The sequence below is a fragment of the Myodes glareolus genome, chromosome 9, assembly GCF_982192425.1.
Source record: "Myodes glareolus chromosome 9, mMyoGla1.1, whole genome shotgun sequence".
In the NCBI taxonomy this organism is placed as follows: Eukaryota; Metazoa; Chordata; class Mammalia; order Rodentia; family Cricetidae; genus Myodes; species Myodes glareolus.
This window is the reverse complement of record NC_142034.1, coordinates 95,747,307-95,758,715: the sequence shown is the minus strand read 5'-3', so window position 1 is coordinate 95,758,715 and position 11,409 is coordinate 95,747,307. Positions and strand designations below refer to the sequence as shown.

General features: G+C 50.5%; 1 protein-coding gene and 1 long non-coding RNA gene across 2 annotated transcripts; one reads left to right on the top strand and one right to left on the bottom strand.

Annotated features, from left to right (window-relative positions):
- Positions 1–4,344: 4,344 nt before the first annotated feature.
- On the top strand, positions 4,345–7,982 carry LOC125401856 (uncharacterized). Its single transcript, XR_015003500.2, has 2 exons — positions 4,345–4,468; positions 7,881–7,982. It is a non-coding gene; the product is annotated as an uncharacterized LOC125401856 (long non-coding RNA).
- On the bottom strand, positions 4,441–6,330 carry Prss33 (serine protease 33). Its single transcript, XM_048436315.1, has 5 exons — positions 6,263–6,330; positions 5,625–5,819; positions 5,185–5,456; positions 4,781–4,950; positions 4,441–4,599 (listed from the first exon to the last, which is right to left on the bottom strand). The coding sequence occupies exons 1-5, from the start codon at positions 6,328–6,330 to the stop codon at positions 4,441–4,443; spliced, it is 864 nt and encodes a 287-aa protein (XP_048292272.1).
- Positions 7,983–11,409: the final 3,427 nt, after the last annotated feature.

Here is an 11,409-nt window from a genome sequence, read left to right as displayed (position 1 = left end):
AAAGCACAAAGCAAAGACAGATTTATTTAGTGTGGCCGTGTGAGGGAGAGGTCCAGTAACTCTCCCAAGGCTGGGTGGAGTTCTTGACAGGGGTGAAGCTGAAGTGGAAGAGATGAGCTGTTTTAGGCAAGGTATGGCCCATCTTTTGACTCCCACTGTTTCAGCTGCAGTCTCTCCTACAAGATGGGTTGATGAGCTGTTTCATGTTTCAGGACAAGTCTTTTCCTTATTCCAACGTGAGATTCTTGGGAGAATTCTGATTAATTGGGGACCATTGCTTTAACAGTCTGATAGCCAAAGAGAGGGTCACAAGTGACTCTTAAGATTATCTTCATTTCAGGGCTAGAGAGATGGCTCAGAGATTAATAATGCTGACTGCTCTTCCAGAGGTCCTGAGTTCAAATCCCAGCAACCACATGGTGGCTCACAACCATCTACAGTGAGAGCTGGTGCCCTCCTCTGGTCTGCAGGCATACATGGAGGCAGGACACTGTGTACATACTAAATAAAATAAGATTATCTTTATTCCTTGGTGGAGGCACCCAGCACTCAGGAAGCAGAGGCACACAGATCTCTGTGAGTTCAAGGCCAGCCTGGTCTACGTGAGTTAATTCCAGGACAGGCACCCTGTCTCAAAAAAAAAAAAAAGAAAAAGAAAAAGAAAAAAAAAAAGAAAAACTTTATTTCTTCTTCTCAGGTACACTTCCTGGGATTAGACAAGGCTAGTGGTGTGGGCCCCAGGCCTCACAGCTGCCCTAACAGACAGCACAGGGCTCCAGGAAAAGCCATAAGCTGGCACCACCCAGGACTAGATCATCCAAAGGAAATTCCTAACGTTCCAACCCTTGTAGACAGAATCACCTGCCAATACACACCCATCACTTTTCACCAGGACACCCCTAGACAATGTCAGCCAATCAGGGGTCCTGAACCTTAGAAATCCCTCACCCCCACTTTTGCTACTATAAAAACCCAACCCCAACTGAGCCCGGGTCTCTCCCATCATTCCAATATGTTAGATACACGGAGAGTCCGAGTTTGTAAACTTGTGTGAGAATAAAGGCTTTTTGCTTTTACATACAGGCTTCAGTCTCCTAGTTGGTTATTTTTGGAGGGGACTCCGTGATCTGGATGGTCCTAAACGCCACACAGCTTTGAAGCTCTAGGGTCCTTGAGGGTGGGCGGGGTCTGAGATTGTAGGTAGGAACTCAATGCTAACTGATTGTGTTTATAGCAAATGTGGACTTCCTTACTTTCAAAACAGCGTTTCTCTGTGTAGCTCTGGCTGTCCTGGTACTTGCTCTGTAGACCAGGCTGGCCTTGAACTCAGAGATCTGCCTGCCTCTACCTACCTAGTCCTGGGATTAAAGGTGTACCACACATCTGTCTAGAGTGAATTTTGCTCACTATGATCCTTCTGTAATACTAAATTCTCTGATAGAGGCATTCCTACCCTACTTTAGCATTTTTATTATTTTAAATTATATGTGTGGGGTGTGTGCTTGTGAGCGCAGTGCCTGGGGAGGCCAAGAGTTTCCTGTGGCTGGAGCTGCAGGTGCTCGTGGACTGGCGGCTGTGCTGTTAGGAGTCAAACTCTGTCTTATGACAGATGGGCTATTTTAACCAATGAGCTAGTTCTCTGGCTTCTGTTTATTTACTTCTTTGTTTGTTTGCTTATTTATTTGTTAGTTTTTTGAAAACAGGGTTTTTCTGTGTAGTCCTAGCTGTCCTGGAACTCGCTCTGTAGACCAGGCTGACTTCGAACTCACAGAGGTCTGCCTACCTCTACCTGCCAAGTGCTAGTATTAAAAGTGTTCACCACCACCACCCAGCTCTCAAAAAATTTCTTTAGGGAGTGCGGTTATAAAGCGTGATCTCAAACTGTTCACATGAAGATCTCAAACTCTTCATGTGATGCCAGGTCCTTCTAGGGTTAACTCTGGTGAGTCCTCCAGTAAATTCTCCTTTCTGCTTTCCTTCTGTGAGACACTGTGTAAGGGGAGCTCCACAGGGCTCCCGCCCGCTACCAGCATTGAACTGTCTTCACTCTCTCATCTCATGCCTTGGTTCAGTTGCCACTGTGCCCTGTGCCGCAGGCTCAGCTCCATTACACTGTGCCTAGGCTTGCTCCCCAGGGAACCCTGCGTCTTTGAGCAGTTAACCTCATCTGGGTCAATTCTCTCTAATATGAGAGAATAGGACTGGGGTTTGTGTGTTTGCCTAGCGTGTACAAGGCTCTGGGTTCAGTAGAGGGACTCAGGGAGATAACAAGTCTGTGAAGTTTTTCTTTTTGTCTTGAGATAGGGTCTCAGGTAGCCGAGGCTGGCTTTGAACTTTCTATGTAGCTGAGGATGGCCTTGCACTTCTGATCTTCCTGCCTCCACCTCCCAAATGCTGGGATTATAGAGGTATATATCATGCCCAGTTTTATGGGGTTCTGGAGATCAAAACTAGGGCTTTATGTATGCAGGTCCGGCAAACACAATACCAACTGAGCTACGTTCTCAGAAGTAGTAGGTACGGAGCCTCCGCAAGCCTCTGCACTCAGTATCTATTGCTAAGGTATGACTGACAATTGTTATTTGAGCTAGAAGCCTCTGGCTCCTCAGGAGCCCTCTGAAATCTCTTTCCCTCATGCACAACATCCCTCATTGGTCTTCACTGCGGTCACCTAGTCCCAAGTCTCCCATCCTGTCCACTAGTGCATCAGGCGTGAAGGGAAGGGCAGTGGCCGGTGGCTAGGCTGCGACTGTGAGCTTCAGGTGGTCATGCCTTAGATCCACTTTGCTGTCACACACGGTCCAACAGACAGTGTGGACCTGAGATCTGACAACCCAGGAGTGGGCTAGGAGGCCAGATATAGTGCAGAAAGCAATGGGACACTCTGAAAAGCAGACTGCAGAGGTAGAATAACTGCTCTGCCACCCTGCCAGCTGTAACTGGCCTCCGTTGTGGCTCTGGGCACCATATTTCTCACTTGGCAAACAGGAAAACCAAGTCTTTGACGAAGTGGTACAGGGAGCCCCTCCCTCCCCTCATTCAAGCACACATCACAAGGAGCAAGGGTGTCATTAACTGATCCCTGCCTAGTTCTCTGCTTCCACAATCTCTCTGGCGACCTGGTCAGACCTTAGGAATACCGGGCTGTCTGGATAGGGTTTGTGATTTATATTATGCAAGCCCTAGCCCTGAGGTTGTTCTCATTACAGTGTTGCCTCAGGTGCTGCCATCTTAGGCTTCCTGCAGGGTTGGCTGGCTCTAGGCAAGGATGATGGTGGTGGTAGGTAATGGAGAAGGGAGTTGGGTGTTGCCCTCACAGTGACATTGTGAGCAGTCAGCATCTTCCCAGCAGGAGCTCCAGGGTCCTGCCATAGGTATGCACATAGCCATTTGTAGGATGTCCTGTCCTGGGCACCCTTGTCCCTGCCATCCTGCTAAAGATGGACCAGTTCTATTCCAGAGTGGACTGCTCTTAGCCTTGGGCAGGAAGAGCAACCTTGAGCTCTGCCCCTCTGCAGCCTTTCCTGATCTACCTAGCACTGTCCTCTGGATTCCTGGCACAGGAGGAGACAGGGGAGAGGAAGGAGAGGGGAAGAAATAGACACATTCAGGCCTTTGATCATTCTCTACCACATTTTCTGCCTCCTCATTGTTAGCTCCTCAGAGAAGGCTTTGAAATTCTCCGGATCTCTTTCTGTTTCTCTTCTTCCTGATGCTCCAGGAGCTGACCTGTCTATTGGTGTGAGTATTCCTGGGCTTCCTGGAGCACAGAGGGCGGGTATGCTTCCCTCTGGCATGTCTGCATCACAGTGGGGAGAAACCTATGTAGACTAGATTTTATGTCTGCATCACAGTGGGGAGAAACCTATGTAGACTAGATTTTATGGCCATGTAACAAATTGCCACAAAGGTAGCAGCTTAAAACAACATAAATTTATTAAATCAAAAATCCGTGGATCAAAAGCGTGGGTGGCTCAGTTGAGTTCTCTGTTGAGGGCTTTCCCAGTGTGAAGCTAAGAGATTAAGAAGACGGGGGAAATTTGTATCCAGTCTCCTGAGTGTCGGCAGGATGGTGATTACAGATTTCTCTCTCCTGCTGGCTGTCACTGCCTTGTGCTACTCGCAATGCCTGACAATGGAGATTCTCTCTGGTGCTGAGTCCCTCTTATGCTTTGAATCTGTCTGACTTCTCCAGGGAAACAAAGGGCACACAGGTCAGACGAACCACCAGCTGGTCTCCCTTCTCTAAAGCCGAAAGAAGGAAATGCCGAAAGGAGAGAGCAGAAGAGAAGCTGCGGGAACTCAGAAAATTCCCAGTGACAGAAGACCGTGCCTCAGGGAAGAGAGGAGGCAGGGGGATGGGCAGACGGACTCAGCATCTCAGCCTCAGTGTAGGATGGGCCAGGAAGCTCCAGATTCGCATTATCGAATCCGCCAGTATCAGAGGCTCATGTGAGCCCGGATCCAGGTACTGTACTTGGCCACATTGGTATAGACACCTGGACGGTTGGGCAAGGCACAGCCCTTACCCCAGCTCACCACACCCACTAGGACCCAGCGGCCAGACTCCATACAGGTCAGGGGTCCTCCAGAGTCACCCTGCAGAAAAAAGGTGAGCTCAGGTCACAGCCCTCCTCCAGCTTTTCAGGGCCACCCTTCTAGGTCCAGTTCTCTGGGGGTGGCAGCCCTAGGCTGGGAGTCTGCAACCTCCTGGGTCCTGGGTTCTAGGGAGGTAAGAGACCGGGAAACCGACTCCAGAGGGTGTGGGTTACAGACACACCTGGCAGGCATCCTTATGGCCCCTGCGGTAGCCAGCACACAGGTTCCCTGGTAGCACTATGCGCTCACCCTGGGGCACATTGGCACCCACGTGGTAGAGGCGGTCACAGGAGCGAGAGTCCAGTAGTGGCACCCTCACTCCTTGTAAGGGTCGCCCCTCTGGGAGTGGCACTGAGAGAAGAGGGAGAGATCTGAGAATCAGGAGACAGCATGGCTTGAAGTGGGTTCAGCGGGAAAAGACAGTGGGAGGGGCTGACTTGCCAGCCAGCACTCCTTGAGTCGGAGTGGAGGGAAATTTGAGTTCCCATACATGGCTGGGGTCCTACAGTGGGACCAGGATTCACAGTCAGAGCTGCAGGAGAATGGGGTGCCCCCCAGTTCCCATAGCCTGACTATGAATTTTACCTCCTGGATTGAGGCTACCCCAGCCAGTGACCCAGCATGGAGCCCCTGGTGGTGGATGGGATCCTGGTGCAGGCAGGCAGACAGGCTGGATTCGGGCACTCAGGGACACCGGGTGTCGCAGTTGCAGCAGTGCCAGGTCACCACGGGCCTCGTCCTCAGAGAAGTCAGGGGGCAGCAGCACCCGCAATACAGGAACCAAGAGCTCCGGGGATGATGTGACACCCAGACTCAGTGCTCCCAGGAGCACGCTGTACTCTGATGGCAGTGTCCATCTGCAGAATAGACATGGGGGCTGCTGACCGTGTGTGGGCCCTGGAGCCTGTCGGGAGCCAGCACCGCCCACACCTCCCTAGGCCACACCTCCACTTTCCCCCAGGCCTTTTTTTTTTTTTTTTTTTTTTTTTTTTTTTATGGAGCTGGAATAGAGAGTGCCTGCTGACCTGGGGAAGCAGTGAGCTGCTGTCAGCACCCACTGGGGTGCAATGAGTGACCCCCCACACACATGGACTCCACGGTGCTGAATGCTTGTCTGCCATGGCCATTCTCCATCCCGAGCATCCCGGCCCCCCACGATTCGGCTGGACATACGGGGCTGCCCACAAGCTGCGACAGGACAAGTGGGCAGTGAGGGTTGGCTGGGCCTCGGGGCCTTGGAAGTAGTTGTAGGAAGGGGGATAGGGCCAAGCTGGGGAAGAGATGGTACCCAGGCTTCCTTACCTGCACACCACTGCATTCTGGCTCCTGTAGGAGGAAGCAGGCAAGGAACCAAATTAGGGATCTGGTGCCAGGTAACAGAGCCCGGGTCAGAGATTAGGTAAAAGGTAGAGTATATTTATTACACTGACCTCATGCCAAGTTTCTGTGCCATTGGTAGCCTTTACCACCCTCCCCAGAGCACGGGGAGGTTGGAGTGGGAATTAGCACAATATACGTACAGCACACTCAGATTTGGAGAGGTCAGCGCCAGAGAGACACCATGCATTGGAAGAAAGACCAGAATGCCCCACGGTGCTCTAGAGGCACCAGGCTCAGGGAGAGGTGAGGCAAGCAGCCTGCAGCCAATGCTCTGCGGCAACACCCCTGACACTTGCCCCACTCACCCAGCACCAACAGGAGCAGGATCTGGAGGTGGGAAGCACCCCTCATTCTATCTTCAGGGCTGGCCTGGGCACAGGTAATGTTACTCAAGGCTTGGACTCTGGTCTGGAGAGGACGGGGAGCAGAAGGGAGCATTCTAGGCCAGCGGCCACATCCAACCCCTCTCGGCACCTCTGGCAGTTCTGTCTACCATTAGTTTCCACTTGGTCCTAGCCCTGTCCCTGACACCCAGGCTCCACACATTTGGGTACCTAGGTTCCACGTGACCAGTTCTAACCAAGCTTCTGCAGCCTCTGAGATCCAGGCACCTTAGGCCTCATTAGGAACCCTGGAGCCTCACTCTCTGGGCCCTATCTTTCATTTCCTAGCAGCCCTTGGACCCATCTCTCACCCTTGAAGCCTGGTGTCCTCTGAAGACTGGGGTCAGGGGAGGGCCTGGGGACTTAAAAGACAGAGGAGGTGGAGGCCCAGGTAATTAACAAGACCAAGGCGGAGCCATGGCAGCACCTGAGCAGCCTCAAACAAAGATGCTTTGAGCAGAACTTAAGAAGTGTAGGAAAAGGACACCAGGCACTGAGAAGTGGGGTGGGGGCTGGGGGAGCTGTGGTTAGGTCAGGAAGCTCCAGAAGATCCTTGGCAGCTCATCTCTAAACCGGATCCTGCTCCCTTGTGAAACCTGCTCACTGGGGCTTCTGAGCTCTATTGTTCTGCTCAGTAATCCCAGCTCAACCAGGCCAGCTGGCCCCACGTGAAAGCCCAGACCCCAGACCCACATCCTAGATTTCAGCCTGCAGCTGACTGTCCACCAAACCCAACCTGGCCAGTCTCTTCTGGATCCCAGGACTGTATGAATTTGGAGTGGAGCAGGTTCCAAATCGCTGTAGCACCTCACTTGGCCACCAGCGCAGTATGCACTACACTGGGGAACAGTGTACTCTTCGGTTTGGGGGTGGCCAGGGTAGAACAAGGAACACTAGAACTGAACTGAGCTGATGCCAGTGCAATGCCTTTGCAGCTGTACAACAAGATGAGAAATCTCTTTTCTTTATAAAGTTAACCTGCTTCTGCTATTTTGTTTTTTTTTTAAATATTTATTTTTATTTTATGTACGTTGGTGTTTTGCCTGCATGTACGTTTGTGTAAGGGGGTTCAATCCCCTGGAATTGGAGCTATAGACAGTTGTGAGCTGCCATGTGGGTGCTGGGACTTGAACCTGGGTCCTCTGGAAGAGCAACAGCCAGTGCTCTTAACCACTGAGTCATCTCTCCAGCCCCCTGCTATTTTGTTATAGTCATGGAAAGACTATAAAGGAGTGGGTGCATTCATTCCAAGAGAGTTTCCAGGAGGCAGAACTGTGCTCTGTACAGAGCTGGCATAGAGGTAAGGGGAAAAGGGGAGCGAGACGACAAGCTGGAAGTGAGAGCTGTAGAGACAGGCCCCTGTTGCGGCCCAGATCCAGTGTTTGGATATAGGGAGGAAGCCAGCCTGCAGACTTGGCTTCTGCTGTCCACAGCCAAAGGCCACACGTAGGGTTTGAGAATGTGACTAAGATGGCAGTGTGTTTCTGCAAGTGCACGAGACCCTGTGTTTTAACCCAGGATGACATGAACGGAGTGTGGTTCAAGAATCCAACACTTCAGAGATGGAGTCAGGAGGATCAGATGTTCAAGGTCATCCTTGGCTACACAGCAAGTTTGAGGTGAGCTTGGGCTACGTGAGACCCTGTCTCAAATAAACACAACTCCCTTATTTGTTGTGGGTGGATAACTCAGTGCTTATTTGAGGTCCCGGATTTGACCCCCAGCACCACACACACACACAGACACACACACACAGACACACACACACACACAGACACACACACGAGACAGAGAGAGAGAGAGAGAGAGAGAGAGACAGAGACAGAGACAGAGACACAGAGAGAAAGAGAGGGAGGTGGTGGGGAGAATGGGAGGGGGCGGGGAGGGAGGAAGGGACCTAGGGCAGTGGTGATGGTATCACTTGATCCCTTTGGCTCCCACTTGATCCTCTCTCCAAAGCTGAGCCCTTGGTGGGAGTTTCTCGACTCCCTGCATGCTCCGCTTTTCTCATCTATAAAACCAACCATTTGGTTGTTGTGAAGATTAACTGGACAAAACAGGCAGAGCCTGAAGCAGTGCCAGGCATGGGGCAAATTCTATAAAATTGCAGGAAGAATAAAAGACAAATGGCCCATTCTCCTCGAACTTCTGGGATCTTGTGTTGGTCCAGGTTTGGCTGCCCTAGAAGGTGAGTCAGTCCCTACTGCAGCATCTGTGGCTGTTAGGAAGACTAAAGCCTGGTGCATTTGGGAGGGACTTCGGAGCATAGGGTCAGCTCTTGGGTCCTGGGCCAAGCTTTGAAAGTCAGGTGAACATAAAGCCTCAGAGGATGGGCATCCATCTGGCACAAGACCTGGCAGCTGTAGTCTGGAGTGATGGGGCAAGGTTGGAGGGCATGGAGAAACAGGACACAGAGCAAGGAGATGAGCTGGTTTTGAGAATTAGGCTCAGTTCAGGGGAAAAGTCTGGAGCTGGTTGAACGTTAGCTATGTGAACCTTGGGAGAAGGAAGAGAGCAGCCTGAAAGCCAACCCAAAGGAAGCAGACTGTGCTCCTCTCCCCATCAGCCACAGTCTTTCCTTACAGCCATAGAAAACAGCACACATGCTCTCCTGTGCAGCCCGGGCTTGCATTCCCCAATAAACTACATGCAGTTAAGTCCTGATCCTCCGATGGGCTGCATGGGCCGTGGTGAGAGCGGGGGCACATGGTGCTGATGTGATGGGCACACTTGGGGGCAGGTTATGATTAGGAGTTCTGCCCACCCCAGTCTTTTCAGCCTCCAGACAGTCTGGAGATAGAATAATTTCTGTAAGTAATCTTTCATGTTCCCTTAGCAGGAGAAGGTCTGAGGCAGGAAAGAAAGACAAAGGAAGTCCTCTCCCCAGAGCCTGGCGACATCTCTTGCCTGCTGAAGGGCAAGAGCACCACCAATTAATAAAATCTCTGTGAAAGTTGTCTATAGACAGATATCACACTCATCTATTTATTTATTTATTTATTTATTTATTTATTTTTGGAGGCCAGGCCTCACTGTGTAGTCCTGGCTGTCCTAAGTCGCTATGTAGACCAGGCTGGTCTTGAATTCACAGCAATCTGCCTGCTTCTGCCTCTGGAGTGCCAAAATTAAAGGCCTTGAGCTACCACATTTGGCCAATATTCCTTTTATATAGAGAAATTTAAAATAATGGTAAAATAGCGATGAACAGTCCTGAAGGTCTGTAGTCACAGACGGCTATGAGCTGACATGGGACTGATGGCAGCAGAACCCGGTGTTATGGTTAAATAAAATGTGCAGGTTCCCTGAGGGTGGGTAGCGGCAGAAATGTTGCAGGTCGCGGAGGGCCACCAAGGCATCTGGGTTCCAGTCAGGGAGCCTCCAAGTGGCCTGCAGGCAGTGAGGGCCAGGGGGTTCATTGGCACAGAGCTGCATGGTGGGTGAGAGAGACTGAGACCGGTAGGCATGCTATTGTAGAGGAAGTGGGTATTTATTTGGTGGGTTATGGAAGGGAAGGGGAGAGGGAGCAAGGGGAGAAGGAGTAACGGTGGGGGAGGGGGAGAGTAGTCCCGCAGCAGCTACCTACAGCAGCAGCTACCTCTTTGGGAGAGAGACAGAGAAGGAAAGAATTGGGCTGCAGGCAGGAAAGAAGATCTCCCTGTCTCCGAGGTGGATAGGGGAGGTAGTAGGTGGGGCTTGTGTCTTAAAGGGACAGGACAGACCATTACACCCAGGTCCTCTGGAAGAGCAGTCAGTACTCTTAACTGCTGAGCTCCAGTCTTTTATTTAGTTTTTGAAAGGGAGGTAATTTCTCAGGCACCAAACATGCACAGATAGACATTTTGGCAAAACACTCATACATATTAAAAAATGACCTGGGTGATGGTGGCACATACCTTCAATTCCAGCACTCAGGAGGCCGAGGCATGTAAATCTCTGAGTTCAAGGTCAGACTGAGTTTCTGAATGGATAGGGTCACACAGAGAAACCATCTCGAAAAACCAAAACTAACTAACCGAACAAATAAAATAATAAAAAACAAAAGAGAAGCAGAAAAGAAAAGAATTCCTTAGCAATTTTTTGGAATTTCAGGAGCCACTCAAAATCACATATATGGCCACTGCTCAGCCACCTACTTGACTTCCTTGGAGATTCCGCACCAACTCTTGCCTGTGTCTTCTCTTTTCCCTAAGCACTTTCTTGTTTTTTTTTTTTTTTTTTAGACAGAGTTTCTCTATAGTTTTGGTGCTGTCCTGGAACTAACTCTTGTAGACCAGGCTGGCTTTGAACTCACAGAGATCCACCTGCCTCTGCCTTCTGAGAGCTGGGATTAAAGGCATATGCCACCACAGCCAGTTGCTCTCTTTGTCTTAACCCTTTTGTTTTTTTGTCTTTGTTTTTATTTGTTTGTCTTTGATGTTTTCAAGATAAGGTCTCTCTCTGTCTCTCTTTCTCTCTCTCTCTCTCTCTCTCTCTCTCTCTCTCTCTCTCTCTAGCCCTGGCTGCCTTGGAACACATTAGACTTACAGAGAGCTGCTTGTCTCTTGTCTCTGCGTCCCCAGTTCAGGAGGGAGTAAGGGCCGCGTGCCACAATGCCTGTGTGATGATTAAGTCACTTATCAACTTCACACTATGTAGAATCACTTCAAAAGGGACTGAAGGCCCCCCCATACTTGAAAGACCCCCCATGTCCACATACTATGTTAAACTCTGCTGAAACTTAACTGAGCCATAGAAAAAAAGCCCCAAGGCTCAGCTAATGACTGTGCGAAATTTAGCTGGGCCACAGAAGGAAAGTTCCCCGGGCCCAGCCAATGCTAAAACAGAACATCTATGGGTTGCAGACTCACTGATTAGGCTGAGGAGAGGGAGTACCCCACCTGCAAGGCATTCTATCGAAACTGTCAACTTGCTGCAGGGTTCTCTATCTAGCTTTGTGGCTTTTCGGGGAAATTCGGGAATAGACATGGGGCCATTCCCGGGGTGAGCTAAGCCCACCAATTTGAGAACCACTGAAATGCTTGTTGCTCTGCAGCCTCTTATGCAACTC